At 37.2% G+C, this 21207-nt stretch overlaps 1 protein-coding gene across 1 annotated transcript; it reads right to left on the bottom strand.

The window, feature by feature from the left end:
* Window positions 1–265: 265 nt before the first annotated feature.
* PUS7 (pseudouridylate synthase 7 (putative)) lies at window positions 266–20565 on the bottom strand. Its single transcript, XM_009694769.1, has 15 exons — window positions 20201–20565; window positions 18230–18314; window positions 18009–18110; window positions 16944–17088; window positions 12499–12610; window positions 11113–11190; window positions 9294–9422; window positions 8951–9076; window positions 8596–8657; window positions 8011–8171; window positions 7001–7127; window positions 6159–6260; window positions 2918–3047; window positions 1742–1833; window positions 266–999 (listed from the first exon to the last, which is right to left on the bottom strand). Exons 1-15 carry the CDS (start codon window positions 20563–20565, stop codon window positions 863–865), a joined length of 1953 nt encoding a protein of 650 aa, XP_009693071.1. The 3' UTR covers window positions 266–862.
* Window positions 20566–21207: the final 642 nt, after the last annotated feature.

Genomic DNA, 21207 nt, shown 5'->3' with positions numbered 1-21207 from the left:
GGTACAGCCGCTCATTTTGTTCCCCTGTGGAAAGCGCAGCCGCGCTGGTTCAGGAGCCGTCACCGCTTGAAGCCAGCACAGCATGCACCGGCGGTGACCGTCTTCTGTTCACGTGATTTTCGCAACATAAGATTTTTATTTGGTTTAAAAGGCGGCTGAAAATGCAATGTCTTTTTAGAATAGCTTTATAATATTTTTTTTTTCCTACCGGAATATTTTTCTCCTGCCAGCAATGGAAGATGAGATGTGTAAAGGAAGTAGTTAATGATACACGCGTAGACTTCTAAGTTAATTTATTTTCAGTACCTGTTCTTTAGTACAGGTATTAGTAAAGCTGGAAAATACAAGTATTTTCTCAATGAAAAGACCAACTAATTAAAGCAGCTGTACATCTTTACAGCACATAAAAAGCCTTGCTAACAGAATCTTCTACATCAGTGCAAATGCTACTAGCAAAAACTCCTGCAGTATCTTAATTCAGTTGTAACTCACTTCCTAAGCTGTAATTTAATGTACTTGAAGAGACTTCAAGGTGTGCTGAACTCATGAAAACATTCAGTGCTTGCCAGAAAAAAAGGCAAGCTAAACATTCTTCCAGGTCTGAAACTATTCTAAGCCTATTTCTTAAAGATGCACCCATGACACAGCTCAAGCAACTTATTCATTAAAAAGCACCAGTCACTAAGATCTATATTATATTACAGCCACCATCTTGCAAATGACTACTGAAGTTAAATGCTAACACCAATAAAAACTTTAAAAAATACAAATCTCTTAGTACCAATCTTTAAAGATTTGTACATAACATGTAAATAGGAAAACACTTTATATAGGTTAAAATCTAAGTCATTTTTGCAGTTACTCAGCGTAACCAGGTAGTATTCAGTTGTGTCTGGTTTTTTATGCTTGTGTCCATTTTCAAAACTTCTCGAATCGCCATGGTAGCATAAGTGGATGGGGGAAGGGAGAACTCCATCTTTAGTGCCCTGAATTTACCATCTATCATAAGGGGTAAGAGGAGACACAAAACAAGAAAAAGAGGAGACACAAAACAAGAAAAAGTCGTTAAGAGCGTAAGTAATGGTTATTCTGGATGCCATCTAAACTGGACTAAAATTTTCCACGACCACCCCACCCACCCAATAAAGAAAAACAATCATGACCACCACACTCCAATTTACAATCCACAGTGGAATTGCATAAAACAACTTTTTTTAACATTTTCTCTCAGCAGGGAGCAGTGTTTTAGGGATTTTCTTTTTAAAAGCAACAAACTTTTGTTCTTTCAAAACTGAATTCCTAGCCTCTCTTCACTTTTTCTGGAAAGCAGTGTCAAAAGACTTTGTGACCAGAGTTATATAAAAAAAATTTCAACTGAGTTCTGTTACGTATTTGAGTAGTCTTTTGTGTTCAGCACAAATAATACATGCTCACGCATATAGACAATTTGTGGCTTAATTCCATCTTCATGCATTTCACAGACACTTACTGCTAAGCTTGACTTTACAGATGCCTGTAAGAAAATGTAACAGTCAATACAGACTGCTGGAATAATTGCTTGCACTCTTGAGAAATAAGGGTCCTTTTTTAGACACCTAACTTTAGATATCTTTAATACCATTGCATAACAGTCTAGTTAAATGAAAACTCTTCCTTAAAAGAGTTTTCAATATGTAGCAGTTCAAAGCAACAGCCAGATCAAACTTCTACTTTGCAAACATCAGCAGAAAAATCAACTTACCTGTAGGAAGAACCGGTAATGGTTTTCCTTCCAGCTTATCCAAATCCGTAGTAAATAATGGGATTCTGGGATCATCATAGGCAACGACCTCCCTTTATAATACACATAAGATTTTTTAATTATTTAGAATAAAATTTCTATATTTTAGTATTTTATATAAATTTATTGTAATAATATTGTTTATTATTATTCCAATTTGGCAGTTACAACTGAAATGGAATTGATTTTCTAATAAGGTAAGACAGCATTTATGGTGCAATAGCTGGTAAAGCTTTATGTAGAAGACTTGCCTCTGTTTGACAAAGATTATTTAAAAAAAAAAATAAAATGGTGAGAAGTTTCTTTGCATAACTCCTCTGTTTTCCCTCATGGGCTGTCAGGATTTTCAGCTATACAAGAAGTATAGTTGATGAAGTTATGGGAAGAACGGTGTCAACTCTAACAATACTTGGGGGCAGGGGGGGAAGCCTTCATTTTGAAGAAAGCCATCTAAACTTCTTTGCAAGGGCTTAAATACATATTCTACTCTTTCTGCCATTCATTTAACAGAAATTCCATATGTAATGATGATGCTGAAAAAGTAAGTGGGAAGTAGATAAGCTTTAAACACCAGCATTAATTAAAGTGTAAACATTTGTATTTTTTGTCTCCCTCCTAAACCCTCTATATTTTTTTTCTATGCATCAGTGATCAAGTCTTTCTGCACATTTGTACAGTGACCTGTTTAAAAGGTATTTATTCAGTTGCCATACAGCAACTAGGTGATTTAGCAGGTTTAAGTGATACAGATCTTTCTGATCGACAGACAGGTAATTGGAGACTAACCTTCTCATAGCAAGGATACAAAACAAACCCCATTTTGAATATTATCTATCATGGTTTCAACATACATAATTATCTATGAAGTGTTCAGGCAAGCCCTTGCAAGGAGTGTAACAACTAGATAGAAGTCTTGACACTCATGCATCACAGAACCAGAGAACCAAAAGAAATAAGGCTATGGTTCAACTTCAACTGCCTAAAAAACATGAGGGAAATGCAGAGAGATTCCTCTCTACGTATGCTTCAGTCTACATGTACATCCTGTGAGTCAATCTAACAGTTCTTGTACTTAATTATCCTACATATACTCTATGCTGTCAATTTAAGTGTAATTTCCTTTATCCTCCTACTTACCAACTGACATTCTGAGGTCGAATGATAATCTTTCTGTATGCTCCAGAAAGTGAATAATCTCTGATTTTATGCCTCATGTTGTTGATATCAAGATTGTCAGCTACTAGCATCTCCTTGTAGGCCTCACCAACTGCAAGAGGGGAAAATATTTAATAGGAGACAGCATAGTGTGGCTGACTGAAACAGCCCATTTTCATGGATCATTCCTTCCCTTATATTTAGTAGTTTTCAGCATATATGGGATAAATGTAACAGAGAAGTTTAAAATTACTTATTGCAAATCTTATTACCTACAATGTTCGCTGCTATAACCTGATTAGTAGAGGCAGTAACCAAGAAAGAATCTTAGCAAGTCAAAATTTCAGCTGAAAACAAAAATTACAAAATATTTTATTGACATCTCGTACATGCTTTCCAATTATCTAAACTTCACAAGACTAATCTCAGGTATATGGAGGGGGGAAAAAAAAAAAGGGGAGGGGGGCAGACTGCCCATTGCTCTATTTTTAAAAAAGCAGCAGAGTGAAATGAGTTAAGAGAGCTCTCTGAAGAAATTAGCTGGTCGGGACTTTTAAGTACACTGCCAACAGAAGGAGTGATTTTATTACAGTCTTGTATCCTTAAGTAAGGGCATGTGCATGCACACCTGGGGAAGACAGGGAAAGCAATGGAAATACAAGAATATACTGCAGCTAAAATGCTGTCTGGTGCCTTTGATTTACAGTGCAATTGCCAGCATTACTTCATGCAGTTGGGAATTCTAAAGAGGAGTAAGTTAGGCTTACTGTGGGCAAATCCCAGTATAAATATATTGAATGTAAAAAATTGCAGCTTTTCTTTCCTATCTTTTAACTCAATGTGGTTCAGAGCTCCACCTCATCACAAACAGATCTTTACCTCTCAAGTGTTTCAGAGATGGGTGACAAATGGCTTCCCAGCTCTGCGACTCAGCTCTTGACAGGCAGACAGTCTCAAGAGACTTGACTGGTCTTTTGAGGACAACCAACTACAAAAGCAGGTCAACCCAATATTGAGGAAAACAAGCATACATATTGGGAGCCTAGTTTGGCTAAGTAGGGAACTCATGGCTAAGCTCATACATAAGGACACACACAGCAGGTGAAAGCTAGGGCCAGCTACAAAGAAGGAATATACTAACATCGTCCAGGCACGTAGGGATGGTGTTAGGAAAGCCATAGGTCAGCTAAAGTTGAAATTGGCACCAGACATCAAGAGCAAGCAGAGTTAAACTGCAACATCAGGAATGAAAGAATACAACAAGGCAATGTTGGCCTGCTGATAAACGAGGCACCTGGTCTAGTGACAGACATAAGGCTGATGGTCTCAGCACCTCCTTTGCCTCAGTCCTGACCATCAAGGTCTCCCAGGCCTCTGTTCCTAGAGGCAAGGTTCAGGAAAGAGAGGGACTACCAGTAGTGGAAGAAGATACAGGATGAGAGCATTGGCTCACATCACGGTAAAGCTTTTCTCTATCATCTCTGAAAGATCATGGAGATCTGGGGAGGTCCTGTGTGACTGCAGAAAACCAAGTGTTGCACTTATCTTCAGAAAGGGCAAGAAGGATGATCTAGGGAACTACAGACCAGTCAGACTCACTTTGGTCCCTGCGAAAAATAATGGGAGCTGATCCTCTTGGAACGTGTTTCTGGGCACACAATGAGAATAATAGCGAGCATGGTTTTACTAAAGGGGTGAAAAGGAAAAGAAAAACAAAAAAAACCCACCAACCTTACTGCCTTCTATGATGAAATTATTACACCTGTGGATGAGGGGAGAGCAGTGACTGTTGCCTACCTTGCCTTTAGCAAGGCTGTCAACATGTTCCCACAGCATCTTTGTATCCAAGTTTAGAATATTACAGTGGGTGGACTGCTAGATGGGTAAAGAACTGTCTGGCTCATCGTTTCAAAGGATAGTCACTACTAGTTTGAGTACCTGGAAGCTTGTTACAAGCAGAGTTTCTCAAGGAACTGGGATGTGTCCAATTAAATACCTTTATCAGCATATGTGGAGGAGGAGCTGGAATTCACCTCAACAAGTTTGTGGACAAAATCAGGTTGGGGTGGCAGTAGGTACACTCAAGGGCAGGACTGCCACTCAGAGACCTAGGCAGGCTAGAGGAATGGGCTAAGAGAAACGTCATGAAATTCAGCAAGGACAAAGTCCTGTACCCGAGAGTGATTAACTCCTTGTAATGGTACAGACTAGGGAGCAACTCTGCTGACAGTCACATGGGACTCCCAGTGGAAAGGAGACTTAAAAGAGCACCCAGACAGCAACAAAAGCTAATAGCAACAGGAGCATCGCCAGTAGCCACACCAAGAAAAACAATTACTGCCCTTTACTGGGCACTCATAACACTGCACTTAGAATAGTGTGTCCAGTACAACGTAGATGCTGATAAACCTCACTAAGTCCAATGAAGGATCACCTCAATGGCCAGGGGTTGTAGCCCATGCCCTGTGAGGAGAGTGCAAGAGAACTGGGCTTCTTTAGCTTAGAGAAGACTTAGCAGAGAACTTAGAGACTATTTGTTCTTGAAAGTTTCAGACAAAGCCCTGAGCAAGCTGGCCTGAATACAGCACTGACTTTGACCAAAAGGTTGGACCAGATGGCCTCTTGAGGTCCTTTCCAACCGAAATGATTCTACAACTCTATCCCCTTAATAATATCATGTTCCATGCAGATAATTATAAATCACTCAACCTATTGCACTAAAAACAATTTAGATCCAATACACGGTATATACAGGAGATGAAAGATACGCTTTTTTATTTTTAAAAACCATTCATGTTGGTTAATATTTAGTTAGACAGATCTGATTCTTTTTCCTAACTTCAAGTGTTTCCTTGGGTTACAAATTCTAGAAGTTTGGTTTGTTTTCTAATTTCAAAATCAAATGCATATACTTTTAAATTAATATTTCACCATTTATTTCCCCTTGTGCTGAGATAAATAATTTTGCCTCTGTATAAAATTTCTTTCTTTGGAAAAGCTACTAGCTAAAAAGAAATTTGAAACAGATTTATATTAAATGAACAAGTTACAATGCAGACTATTACCACAACAGGAGAGGCTGACAGTAAAGTATCAGAGATCTGAAATAGTGTATTGTTTTAATGGTCACCAAGGTTGCATAGATCTAATCTTCCTTTTAAGAACAATCTTAAAGCAGACTTATATTTTCAGCGTAAGTACGTAAGTTAACAGTCAGACTCACTTTTATGCTTTGGATAAATAACATCAAATCCAGGCAATGGCATCACTACATCGTGGATAGTGTAGTTATCAGCATCTCCTTCTTCGATATGAACAGCTGTGGCTACAATCAGGACAGAAAAGTGAAGAGTTACCAGTATGGATGCCTGTGAGAGTCAACATTAGCTAAATTTAAAACGAACGATTAGATTGAAACAAGCCTACTTTGAGAGGGATAACTACTGTGTTTTATCTCCACTTAATAGACAACATTTTCAAGAAAAGAAGTAAGAGTCTTCAAGGCTGTCTCGGTTACCAGTAGAATCACAGCCTGGTCTCCAGTGACTTTTAAAGCTGAATGAAGTAAGGACTGCTAGATGAACAGTCCCCTTACCAGGCATCAGGCAGACGTGAAGGAGAAATACTATGGATATTCTCACTCCAGGGAAATGCCAGAGCAAATCCAAGTGAAGAAAGTTTTAACTGAGTGGAGCCTCTGCTTTACAAGCTACTAATGAAACAAAAACTTCTGTGGTTAAAATATTCATAACATCCTTCCATAGTTTTCCATAGCTCAAGTAGCTTTGAGATCATTCTTGAGAACCATCAGTCCTTCACAGTCTCTCTCTCTCCTATCCAGCTATTTGGAAAAACAAGCAGGCCAACAACTCATGGAAGTATAATACCTAACTTTCCTTGGAAAATTTGAATAAAACTGGCCAATGGATTCAGAAATCACTGGACCAAAATGGGCAAGAGGGAAAAGAAAATATGTAAGCAGTATCACATAAACAGGTATATGCCTTGTTTTCCTAGGAATTTGAACTACACAGCATCACTGGCTTTTTGTTTGTCTGATTTTACCTCCTTTAAGCGTGAGATCTCCTGGTACAGCTCTAAGCCCGTATTCTTCTATTCTCTTGCTCACCATATTATTCCACACGTAACTCTGGTAGCTATGAATATACATTAAACGATTATTTCTTGGTATCTAGTGGTTAAAAAAAAAAAAAAAGAAACATTAGAAAGATGTATTTTTAGGTTTTTTCTCTCAATCATAACCAAAAAGGCATATATTTGAAACGTTACCTTCTCCAGCAAAAAGACTAACACAATTTCTTGGTATACAGGTTTGATTATTGTTCATTATTTGGGAAAAGGGTATGTGAAGAAATAATGCTTTTATACATTTCAAATCTGCACAAAAAAGGCCTGTGCTTGAATTAAAACAAACAAAAGGCTTTTTAAATTATTTGTTTTTTGATTCAACAGCTCATCAAACACATGGGCCTATTATAAAACACTGAATTCATACTCAGCCTCCTGAAATCTTAAGTAAACTTTGCAGATGTGAAAGCACAGTGTTATTCTAATTATCTTCTTCATAAACAAGAAATCATTCCACAGCTCCTACAATGGACCCAGTAGTTTGCTGTTGATGAGGTATTTTCTCCAAAGACTTGATCTTGATTACAATACTTGGAAATGACAGCGAATCCACCACCTCTATGCCAAGCTGATTCATTTGCACACTATCAGTTTGATTTATACTTTTAAGCAACAGAAAAACTCTGATACTGAACATTCGTACAAATCTAAGATCTGTATTATACATGGTTGCTAAGTATAACTGTATTGCTTCCAGTGTACCAGAGAGCTGTTGTAGAAATTGGAAAGCTCATGATGCATACATTAATTACAGATGTCATCAGTTACCACGCAGCAGTATTTCAAGCGAAAAGGCAGAATAAATGTAAAGATTTTACACTTAACCTTCTACTCATCAAGGATCTATGAGTCTATTTCAAATTCATCATGATACCATCAAAAGAATGTTTATTCAAGTAAATACCCCACGGCACTTTTACACTCACTATGCCAAATGCAGAGATTATGTTCTTCATTCCATACTTTAAGAGCCCACGTAGAAGCTGTCCTTCCACGCACCTTTTTACGGGTAGTTTCTTGAGGGCTGCTGCTGGATCTTTAGTCTTTGCCCATTCTTCTCTGCATTTTACTAAGTATCCCTTTTCAGCTAGAATGAGGATGTAAAATAAAAATATTTTAACTACACACCAAAAAAGCATCCATCTCACCTTTTGTTAAAACAGTTGAAAAATTAAAGTTTCAGTTGCGGTAAGTACACAGATTAACAGAATCACAGAATAGTTGAGGTTGGAAGCCTTCACGTGGAGTCTGAGCAGACTCTGTGTATAAGTATTTGGGTCCCTTTTCACTCCCAGTGCAAGAAACTGCACAGCAAGGAAAGAGAAACAGGCAGAAAGTCTGAAAATTGCTTCTCCACTGCTAAATTGGCTGAAGTTTAGGACGTGCAAAGCTGTCCTCATAAACGTCCTTTCAAATTAAAAGAATCAAAATCTAGAAGTGTTTTTCCTGAACATACAATTCTTGGAGGAGGAGAGGCAGAAACACTTAATGTATCATTTTTCAGTCCTTACCTCCTGGTCGTGGCTTTAATATCAAATCCATTACTTCATTCCAATTGTTCTGTAGAATAGCTCTAAGATTCAAACAGGAAAGTGTATTAAGAACTGACTAAACACATTTTAAGGAGATTTAGCCAACTTACCCAAAAGAAGAAGTACTAGTGTTTAGATTTATGCAATATTAAAAGTAGTGGTATTATGCAAGACACCTGCTGAAGCAAGTCCAGAAACAAGTTATTTCTTGAATCTAAAATTAAAACCAGCACATGCAATATCCTAGAAAAGCATTCCCAAAAATACATTAGAAGTTATACAGGGATAAAAATAAAATAAAATAAAAAATGAGGGGGCTGAAAACAACACAAACCTGCCAATTTGATATGTAGGAACAGCTGTGGTTCCAAATCTTTGCATTCCATAGTAATTAATGAATCCAATTTCCCTGAGAGAGTGCATTGCTTGCTCTATCTGGTCATCCGTGCCTGTTATGTTTCTAGCATTTTTTAAAAAAAAAAAAAGTTTCAGACAGATTATTAAGGGCTTACACTATTTTGTGATCCCCGTAATATTAAAGCTCAACATAAACATTATATAGAACGTATCAAATTCAACAGACTTCTGCCAATAACACAAGATGCACTGATAACTCTCAGAAATTTTTTTTCTTTAAATAGGTAACAGAACTGTCTAAATACATACTAACATATTACCTGAGAACAACAGTGAAATGATTCCCTTGCAGTTCTCCTAATTTCAGTGGATGATTCTTGTAACTGAAATTTCCTAACTTGAAGTTCATCAAACATTTATTCAAATGAGCAAGTCTTTGTGCAGTAATTCTAAAAAGCAACAGACAATAGTGACCAACCTACACTTAGAAAAGCAGGTAATTAAATAAATATAGACATGCCAGCATTTCAAAACAAAAAGCAGTGAGTCCAGTTTCCCCAATTTTCTATTGTTGCCTTTTCAAAGTATTTTAATGAAACATCTAAAAGGAAAAACCAGATGATTCTTAAGGCTACTCATACAAAAGAAAATGTATACCATGATGAAGACTGTTAGTACTGTCTTTTCACATCTATGTTACAGTATGCACTCAAAAAAAAGTATATTGCAATATTGATGTATACTGTACCCCACAAGCTGAACTCTGCTTTACTTGAGTAACTACACCATGGATACACTCCAGTTAGCACAGTCATAAACACAGAGTTAAGTAATTAGCCACTGTGTGAGCTTAGTGCAGATGAAGGAATACGAAATCCAATCTGTCACTGGTACCTGTCATTTTTGTTGCTAGTACTTTTGGAAGCATACCCTGTTATATGCATCACTAAGTTGCTCTTTGACACTTCTGCTAAAATTTACACCAGGACAGACAAGTTTATCAACTAGCAGAGCCAGCGTACTCAGCCCAGAGTAGGCTGATAAATGTTAACGTCTCCTCTCCTACACCATCCTTCTCCAAGATGGCGCAGACAATCGGGTACTGTGGCACTACTGAACAGACACCACAAATCAGTATGCTCCCCCCCATCAATGCTTACAACACACCGAAGCTCTTGGATACAACATTAAATGTGATCATGTTAAAAGTAAATGGAACAGCACCTGAGATGGCTACACCCCAAGTTTGGTTAATTGTCATCACTTTGCAAACTTGCCTTGCAGCAACAAGAGCCTGGGGCTCCTCACGATTCACAAATTAATAATTCCTTTTATATGTGCAAATGTATGCACATGCAAACCACTTGGAGTAAAAATATGAACAATTAAGTAGTGAATGCCCTCCTTTTACAAGGATTTGATCAAATTTCTGGCTCTCAAACCCTGGAATTCCTCACTTGAGGAGTGTGGTTTTCAAAGAGTTGTAAATAGTAGTCCAGGTAGAATATTCCAGCTAGCTAAACAGATATTGTAATATATGACTGCAAGGCATCCATCATTCTCTGTTATGGATGTAACACTAATTTCAAGTGCCCAGAAACCATATAATTATCTTGGAATATGACAAAATAAATTTTATCTTCTCTTAGTAGGGGACTTAAGGGAGTAGGTTAAGGCAGGAAAAATTCCTCATCATTTTTTGCCCCTTCTGGCTACTCACAGATGAGCAAAGGCAGTGGTTAGCCTTCTCTGGAGCTGTTCAGAGAGTTCAGTGAGAAAGAAAATAGGGTTCCAGCTGGAGGAAGGGGGAAACCAAAGTCAGGAAGGAAATGGGACATAATTTTCACTGTGTCATTCTGTTTTTCTGCTGTTGCATGGGAGCCGTGCAGCGTAAGAGCATGTAGGCAATCTGGCTTCAGCCAAACACATGTATCTAGCCTATGACCCACTGACTGAAAATACTAGCAATCACCATGGAATAAAAAAGGATCATAGCATCTTCATTAATACATGTACTTTACAAGATCAGGACCTCAATCCGCCATGTATGTCACATGCTTACTGAGTTTTCAAGGTATTTAACCAGATATTCAAGCTATCATGGTAGGAGTGCAAATACTCCAGTATACTTTCACTTACCTGAGAACAGCAATCTCTTGAACTGTTATAGCCCTTTTATCTTTAGTTCCCATATAGGAAAATATGTTTGGCTTCACTCTTAAAAGCAACAGTAACAGATATTATGTACATTAAAATAGCTACAGATCAAACAATTTTCAGCATAACTACCTAGAATTATTAAGCTTCTATATTAAAAATAGAAAATATACACATATTCCCCTGAACCAGGCTACAGTTTGACATGTGTGACATTTTCTAATCTCATCTAGAAGTACATAAAACACAGAGAAACTTCTCTGTTTTGATTATACAGACAGATTCACTTTTACCACAACTGTGCTTTCAGAATATGAGCTTTAAAGTACTTCTTTATATATATCCACTCAATGCACAAATGCTCAGCCACTACTAATTTCACTGAAAAAGATTCATGTCCATTTCTTCCTTAAACTTCAAGTAACATACCTGTTGAATACCATGCATGCACATTATGTGAGAATATGAGAAGTTAATTTAAAATTTGATCCATTTCTTTCCTTGAGAGGAAAACTGCATTTCCTTTCCACTTTGTACTTTACAGCCTGTGTTACACAGGGATTATTTCCAGTTATTCCAGCTATAGGCACCAGGGGGTAGCAGGATTGCCATTACACACATTTTTCCACCAAACTATGCTCCTACCATTCTGTTTGGAAATACAAATACTAGTAGTATAACGGTTAGAATTTAGATTAAAAACATTTATTTTTGGACAGGAATGGTGAAGGGACAAGGAGGGGAGAAGTGGGGAAGCTTCCCTACAAGTAGAACATTGAATTGACCCAATTTTAAAATAGTCCTTTTCTGCAATTCACTGTATTCACATCACGCCTTTGGCACATCTTTTTGCTGCTGCACTTGATAGGGTGAAAGGAACTAAGACTGTGTTGCCATGGAAAAATTAATACATGGAACAACAGTTTATCAACTGTAACTGCTTAAGATCTGATCAGCATATATCACAACAATATCTGACAGGTTCATAACATACTTGCATATATTTACACACTGGGAAAAAACTGGCTTATAATTTAGGTTACGCACATTGAGCCTTTGAGCTGCCAAGTCTTTCTCAGATCAGCCAACTTCAATTGTGGACCTTTTTCCATTGAAGGAGTAGAGTACAGTCTTTTAAATTTCTTGGGATCATTTTGTTCCGTCCTCACCTCCTTCCAAAACTTACAAGTTTCAAGTTTCATATTCTAAAATAACTTCTTTTTTTTTTTGTAAACACTGGCTTCAAATTAGGCAATAGTAATCACTTGTGTTGGTCTTACATAATTCTGAAGCATAACATTTACAGTAAATGAAACATACAGGGGGAGGACTGCGTGCCAGCCTGGCTGGCAGAAACAACAGCCTTACCTTAAAAATTTGGATAGGACATTAATGGCATCCATAGTATCCTTGTTCTCCTTGTACAGTACGAAGTGGCAGTAGCTTCCCCTAGATTTTGGCCAAGAGTGTTTTCTTGGATCTTTAAAAATAAAAGGTTAAAATTTGTGTCATTTTTAAAAAATTTTAATTAATATCTTTGCCGTTGCAGCTACATTTAAAACAAATATGCAAGAGTCTATTTCTGCTAATTTCCATCTGCTTTAAAAAAAACCTACTGACAGCAAAAGCTGCAAAGCACATTGAAAAAGACCTTCTCCCCTTCCACTGGGCTGTAAACTTCTCTTTAATCAATTCTGTCACCTAGAAAATCTTGAATGAATGTTCACAGTTCCTTTGTCATGAAATTATCTAAAAATATACCCTAATCATTTAACTGCCATATTGCCTGATTAAATGTCTCAAAAATATTATCATTACACTGACTTTCAGCAATAAAAGCCACTCCACATTTCCTCTAGTGCCTTCTATAATTAATAGAAAGGACCATTGGAGCCCAGTTTGTGGGAAGACTACAATTATTATTTATAGGACTAACATATTCTGTATTTCTGTAGGATTTTTTCTGTGTCATGCAAATGCATGGGTCATATCTCTACAAAAGCCTAAAAAAAGTATACTCACAAAAAATTACTTTAAGGTGAATTTTTTTTTAAAAGTCCTATGGGAGAGAGAAATCTGGCACAATAGAGGCATTAAATAATTCAAGCAGGATACTGTGCTGTGTTTAGAGAAGGCCAGAGGGTAAGATAACTTCAGCTCCTGCAGACTAACAACTGATTTACAACTCTGTACCTTTATTTGGCGTTTTCTGGAGAGGGAAGAAAATATTTGTGAAGCTTTTGTTGCACATAAAAGCCTCCAGAGATAAAACTCTCCTTTTACAATCATCCACTGTTGATGGCATCACTGGGAAGGGGGATTGATTCTACACAGGTTTAGCAACCAATTTTGAGGTGCTTTGTTTATCAAATCTTTGTTTAATAAGAACTAAACTAAGGATTTGTTTTGTTTTAAATAAGTAGTCCCTTATCTCTTGGTAGCCACCAAGCAGACATTCCTGGTTTTGTATAAAAAGGGCTTAAGCGTCTTAACAGCGAAACAGCAAAAGCTAACTGAAAAAGCCAGTCCTATTCCAGTATATAAACACCAATGTAGGAAAGTTCTTGGGAAACTTTGCTCTTTTTGTTCACGTTAGTTTAATAAAGCCCAGATATCCCACACAGACAGTGAATATGTTTAATTTTCAGGAAACTTTCTGGTAAAAGATAATTAGTCTTGGTATTTTTTGAGAAGCTGCCGTCCATACACACACTTCTGCAAAAACAATTTTGGATGCTACAGTATAAAATTCTATACACATAGTTTTCCATCACTTAAAAATTATCGCAACACTTGCCTTGTAACATCAGTTTCTAAGCAAAGCCCCTCCTGTGGAGTTACCTAGGACCTAAACTGAGCAGTATGGTCCAAAGCCTGTTAAGAGACCTGATGCTCCTGCTGGCCTCCTGTCTGAGCCACCACTGCTCTTAAACACAGTCAATGAAACACTGCATTCAGCTTGAAGAGTAAGGTCCTCCATGAAGAACTCGGTAATTAGAAGGGAAGAGAGGAAGACAGAGAGTTTCCTTTTTCATAAGGAAAGTCTTACCCAGCTGGAATCATTCCTTAAATTTAACTAATCCATCTTGCACACGGTCATTTTAACACCCTTCAAAAAGTGAGCCCTAATCTGGGCTAGACTAAAAGGACTCTATAGATACTATATATACCAATGGGCTCCTCATGCTTTGGGCATCACAGCCATGTGCCTATCCACCACACTGCTGGCCATGCTGAGTACTGGGTGGTTGCAGCTACAGTCCTGATATTTAACTATTTCTCACCCGATACTTCAAAGTATTCAACCAGGTAAATGGACCAGAGGGACAGTGTGCAGTCCTTATTGCTATGTTTCAGTCATGCCACATTTTTGACAGTAAAATTGTATTTCCAAGCCCTTTCTCCAAACCTTTTCCTGCAACTTGAGGGCTTGAATCTCTTTTTTAATATCAGGATCCATGATATATACTTTTAAAACTGTATAAATACAGATAGTGGTGTCTGATATAAAAGGCTGAAGGGCAAAGGCTTGGCTTAATGAAATCAATAGAAAATTTACCATAGATGTCAAACTGTATTGTCAAAACTGGTAATTCACATCACTTATTACTGGCAGACTTTCACTGCACCAAATGACTACTGCCTATACTGCACTAGAAAAAAGAGGTAGCACAAGCCCAATTCTTGGCTGTTTCAGGGAATTTTAAGCATTACTTATGTATAGGGTTTTTTAAAGAATTAATTGTTACTAGTTTGGCCAGTCTTGTCGCTATTTAGGAGGTCGTAATGGTTGGCATTTCATTTTGTTAACATGAAATGTCAACATCTCTTACCTGTTGCAGTTCTGACCTCTGTCCCAATGCATAGCATAAAGAGCACAAAAGAGTAGCATTTAATTTTTAGACTGTCGAAGGGTTTTTAGAGGTGAACATGCAGGTTTATGGTTATGGGATTGTTTATGCTTTAGGGAGCATCCAACAGTTAGGTGGTGGATGACAGCAATTTAGACAGTTAGGCAATGGAATCGTGCAGAGGCAAACAGTGAACATATGGAAAGCTTCAATCGGAGATGCAACAAACTTCATTTGTGGACAATGATGAAACAGCAGTTTACTGACAATTTAGTAAGACAGTATTTTATGTATTTTGGGTGTAAACTTACTATAGACACAAAGCAGCTTCTAATTTCCTATTTTAGGAAAGTCTGGTAACCTTTTACATTATCGACAAAAGTAATCAGATAGCTAATATTCTAATATTCTACACTTCTGAAATGTTTCTTGCCTGGAGAACCCACTCAGGAGTAAGGTGTATTAGTGGCTATATGAACACAAAAGATAAATGTAATCCTGACTAAAAAGAACTTGCACTCTTAAATCCTACATTCATAAGCATTTACACACACTCACTGAAACTGCACACATCTCCACCAACAAGCACAGGTGTTTGTAGCATCACAACATAGGAATCCAAGTTTAAACAGATGATGCCTCACTGCATCACAAGATGGTGCTCCAGATAATGTTTTAATCCTAGAGACACATCACTAATTCTTTTCAGCGTATTTCAAATACTTAAATTCTTTTGTACAGTATCTCTTAAATCAGGCTGGTCAGCTTAGTAACAACCACTTGACCGTAACAATGGTTAAAGAATAGAAGCAGCAGAAGGAAAAGGTGGAGGTAAAACTATTACAAATCAACAGAGAACAAAAACAGCTGAGGAGAATTTTGTGCTGCTAAGTATACATACTCCATGCATAAAGCATGCAAACATACAAATTTTCTAAACATGGTTAAACAATATACAGAAACACATTATAATTGTACCGATAAAAGTACAACATTCCCATACTTGCTTAGAAAAAGCCTTAAAAAATAATAACTACATTGAATGTGGACATGGTGTTATTTCCAATTTTAAATTATCTTATCTCCTTATCCTTTCCCCATCTCCTTCATTTTTAAAATGAAAGGGCTAGGTTTCCATACTGTCATTTGCAGTTTAAACCAAACCAAACCTTAAGAGCACCTTTTGTTAAATGTGCAACATTCTGCATGTAGACAATCCTTTCAACTTATAGTAGCAACAAATTTGTAATAACATTAAAAAAAGTAGAATACATTAATTTATCCCCACTAGCCACAACACTGTTTGGCAAGATTAAGGTGGATAACACTTCATTTTGAAAATCCTTCATTACTTTGATTATTCTAAAATAGTAACTGTGATTTATCATGAATAAAAACAATTTCCTGCAAATATAATTAGCCTTGGAAGCAGAAGTAGCCTTAAAAATCATGGTAAATATATTATGTTTATATAAAACTATAACTCTGAGAAAACAAAGAGGTGTTTGTCTCTATTCAAGTCATTGAGAATTTTGTCATGCATTTTCAAGACAGTCAATATTACACTGATCGTCAACTGTAATGTACGCATCTCAACTACAACCTCTTACTTCCACAATGCACACTTACACATCCAGGTAAGTTCATAAAAGCTAAGTTCAAGCAACACTGAAAATAAAGCCCTATTTTGCCTATTCCCGCTGAAATAGCAAAATATCCTCTCGCTTCTATCGTGGTTGTATTTGATGAATGATTTGGAAAGAAAAACAAGTAGAAATTTAAATTTGAGACACTCCTTGTGTTCCTAGTCATTTTAGATGCAGAGCATCAGTTGCACACAGGAAAAACCAAAGCCAGACTACATTAGGAGGTACACTGTACTTGAAGTACTTACTAACGAATTTTTTTTTTGGAATAATTTTAGCATTTACTTTACCCAACTGCTATAATACTCAAACTCACTTGCCAGTGCTTTCTTCCCAGCAGCATGATATGCAATAATGTATTTTTTTCCATCTCGATCTTCTGTTTTAGTCTCCAGTCCAGGAAACAAGGACTTCACAGCCTGATGGATAACTGTTCTTTTTTCTTTGGTGTCATCAATTACCTGTGTTAATACACACACATGCAGAAACCAAATAAAGTAATATGAAAGGGGAGGGATTCTCTCAGAGTTAAATTTTGCATGCTTAAAGAAAACCTCCCAAATCACACTAAAGTACTGAATAGGTATACTTTTAAAAGTCTGGCCTATTTATTAAAATTCATTTGAAAAATAATAAATAACTCTGTTACAAACCCCAGTCTCAACATCCACAAAAGAAAATTCTCAAGATTTATTCCTCTCTTCTGTGCCTAATGAAATTCCCTCTTCTAATGAAAACTCTGGCAAAACGAAGTTTTTCTATATGCATTAAAGGGGAAAAAAATGGCCAGATAAGATTATTTAATGTGTGAGTGTTTATTTGAAATTACCAGATTTAATCCTACTCATCTCTGTGTCCCAAATTTAGCTCAACGGGTATTCTTCAATTATATGGAATATTTGGATGTTTAAAAACACCAAGTTTTAATTTCATTTTGTACCTTCTTGTTTTTCTTGTTACAGAATAGCATATTAATCTTCTTTTCTACTAAATCACTAAACACTGACCTTGAAAATAGTCTTTCATCAGGATGGATGTGTTATTTAATCCTTCTTGCATAATTATTCTATAAAATACTACTAGACAGAAAACCAAAATACAGCAAGCAAATTTTAACACCACAGAAATTAAGACGTGTATTTGAGTTTATGTGTACAGTCCCACCAAAATCAAAATGACAACTCATGTGCATGAATTTGAGTATATCTGTAAGGCTTTACAGAATTAAACCCTAAATTGGAAACGTTTCGGTATTACCTGTTGCATCATGTTCAAACTGCTCTTAAACCTTACCTGCACTGGAAAGCACATACCTTCCATACACGCACTCTCTCATCCTCCCCCACCCCGTCCCCAACTTCACATAATTTATTAATTTTACCTCTATGGCAACACTAGTTTCCTTATTCTTAAGCAGCTGGAGCTCCTCTAAACGCTGCTTGTCTTCGTCTGACAAAACCGTAAATGTTTCTTCTGATGGGTCCTAATACATATTGGGGGGGGGGAACAAACATCCAATAACTCTCATGGAACAACTTTCAGCCTTTTAATGTTTTTGCTTAAGGAGCATAGCCATTACCGAATCTTTACCTCAAAATTTACCTCATTATCCACTGGAACAGAAAAGTCATCTAAATGGCTCACACGTCCATCTTTGCCTATTTCATGGACGACAAAGTCCGAGTATCTGATAGGAAGAAGCACGCATTAAATTTGTAATTTAAAAAAAAATAAAAATCGCCCATCACATAAAGTCCTTTCCCAGGAAGCTGTTTGTTAGCAGAATTCACTCAAGAATTCGAATTCACGTAATTCAATTTACATAAAAGAAACTTCAACCATGAGAAAGCTGTAGCTATTCCCACCCCTTGGAAGGATACCATGAGAACACAGAAGAAAATATGGCTTATCTAAACACAGCAGACTTCTTTGCAGATAACCAAACACCTGCTGTAGTTATTCTGAGTCATTTTCTCACTAGCTTGCAGAGATCAGTAATGCATATCCTCAATCCCAGTCATTACTGACAATTAAGACTACTGCATTGCTACAGTGTGAACACAAATGCATTAACTCTGTCACTTCAAACAGAAGAATAAAGTGCATGTTAGCCACTCTAAGGAAAGCAGGACAAATTCAGCTCTGTTACATATATTCAATTATAGAGAACATCTTTCAAATAAACAGTCGCTCTGCATACTCTATGACAGCAACAAAGAATTTGACTGTGTCATTTTCGATCAAGTCACTATGTCAAATAATAAAAACATCCTGACTTTAACAAAGCACAGACAGTCTATGTTGCAATTGCTAACTGATTTTTAAGTAGTATTTGCTTGTAAAGGAAAAGAAAGAAAAATAAAAAAAATTCTTAATCTATGAATGTTGAAAGATGAATAAAACTTCATTATGGGAATGTTTCTACTGTATCTCCCCCAAGCCCCCGTTTGCCATACCTCTGTGCAGCCAGACCCCATATTGCTAGAATTCTTTCCTGAGGAGCGTTATGTGTCCTCTCTCTCATCTGTAGCTGTCTAGACATGCTAGTGACTGGCACCATAAAAACACCAGGACTAAATTAATGATAGGTGTTATAAACTAGGATGAAAGAAAAACCATGAGCCCACAAACATTTCTACCACCCGGCTACCTTTGGCCACCCCAGTTCAAAACTGGCAGATTTCCCAGAAGGAGGTTCAGCACAGACTGTGTTCCCCAGTGAAGGATTATGCTAGCTGCTTAATGCTGCATATAAAGACAAAATACATACATAATACGTACATATCACTTTATTATATAAAATGATCTATATATGAAGCCCGTATTTAAAAATGAGGACTTCTTGGTGTGTACGCAAAGTATCCTTAACTGCTTTGCTAAGTCAGGGCAACAATGAATCTCACTTCAGTGACTTTTTGTATTTGCATTCTGTTTTACTCAAAGATGTTATTTAATTTTAAAAACCTAGAAGTTTCATTGAAGAAAAAGCTACTAAAACTCAAACATCTTATTAAGTATATAATGTAAAATTCCATACCCTGAGTTATGAAATTCCCTTTTATGTTTTGTAAATGGCATTACAACTGATCAGACTATAATTTAAAGCCTAATGGACATTCTGACAATACAAGTGTTTAAAAACATTAGCACAAAAAAGTCAGGGAAAAGCAAAGAACCGCCAAGGAGGGATGATTTCAATACCGCTCTCCAGTGCATCTTGTACCAGCACTGAAGAGTGGTACAAAAGGTGGGTGTACTGCGTAAGGTTTCATGCCGTATGCTGCTGCCAGAGAACAAGATAAACAGCAAAGGTCAGTGGAATCATGTATTTCTATCCAGACGGATAGCTCCCTATCGGAGCTCCATTTGACAGGAAAAAAGAAAAAAAGAAAAACAATCTAGAAAAGTCCCAAATTAAACCTTTCTTTCAGTCTCAGCACTAGGAAAAGAAAGTGATGAACCTCCCAGACGGCCACGCATAATCCAGTTGCATCCTGCAAGTCAGAAAAGGAAAAGGAGAGCAACAGCTGCTTAATACAAGGAATTAACATACATAACAAGACAAAGAGTTACCTCTCTTTTAAGATTCCAGAAAACCCTTTATGAAAGCTAACAAATTTAGTTATGCCAACATCACTTTCTGTCAGTCCATGCTTCATCATGTCTGCAAAGCTCTCTGGATCTCCATCTTCATCACTGTCCTCTAGTTCCTCATCTTCCTGCTCCTCACTTTCCTCATTGGGGATTATTTCATTTTTCGTGTCCTCAAGCAGAGTTTTGTCAGGTTGTTCTGTTACAGTCTCAATGCTCTGCCCAGAGTCGTTCCCTGTCTTAGACTTCTCTGAGATCTTCTGTCTTTTAATTTCGTCTGCATTAGCCACATCATCCTCAGAGTGAGGACGTTTCAAGGATACACTATTCATTTCTACAGTTTCCATGTTTAAGGCACAGTGTAGGATAGAAAGCCCTGAGGAGCAAGAAGAATGGCTTATTTCCTGTCTGCTTAAGAGCAATATCAACACATAGTCTCTTCACTCCAAGGACTCTGTCCCCTGCAACAGTTCAGGAAAACCACATAACTTTCTGCATTTTTAAGTTAAACATCAAGTAAAGATTTTGTACAGCTAAAACCAATATGTACTAGGGAAGAGAGAAGGGAGATGTTATGGGGACTTAATACCCACCCAAGGCAGCATGCATGTTAGTCTACAGAAGAGCAGGATTCAATACTACACCGACCATCTACCACCATCATCACTCTTGCCAACTCTTACCACAGCTGCATCCAGCCCTGTGCACACAGGCTTCTCTGTCGACAGCAATTTAGTGCCCAAGAAACTTGTTCCTCCCAAGCCCTCTGTTAAACACAGCTACTCTCAATTATTTGTTTTTCTATCAAGATTCCATCTTCAAGGATTGGGTTTGAGAGAAGACAGCTGGATTCCCCCAAACCTGAAATCTCTTCCTTTCCTATGTTCACCTCTTCTAACACACACAATCCCACAGAGAACTCAAGGTGGCAGCAATTCAGACCAAAAGATAAGAGGGAAAAGACAGCAAAATTGTTAAATGAGTGGGAC

Source organism: Cariama cristata, unplaced genomic scaffold, assembly GCF_000690535.1.
Source record: "Cariama cristata isolate BGI_N322 unplaced genomic scaffold, ASM69053v1 scaffold23962, whole genome shotgun sequence".
Taxonomy (NCBI): Eukaryota; Metazoa; Chordata; class Aves; order Cariamiformes; family Cariamidae; genus Cariama; species Cariama cristata.
Note: the sequence above shows the minus strand (reverse complement) of the source record. Positions and strands in the feature narration are given on the sequence as shown.

Bases quoted from the DNA above. Each gene is read 5' to 3' on its own strand.
- PUS7 (XM_009694769.1), bottom strand. From the start codon at position 20,565: ATGGAAACTGTAGAAATGAATAGTGTATCCTTGAAACGTCCTCACTCT. The intron at 18,315-20,200 runs GTAACTCTTTGT...TCTTCCTATCAG, and splicing joins TCTGGAATCTTAAAAGAGAG to ATACTCGGACTTTGTCGTCC. The intron at 8,658-8,950 runs GTTTGTGTTGTT...TTTGAATCTTAG, and splicing joins CCTACATATCAAATTGGCAG to AGCTATTCTACAGAACAATT.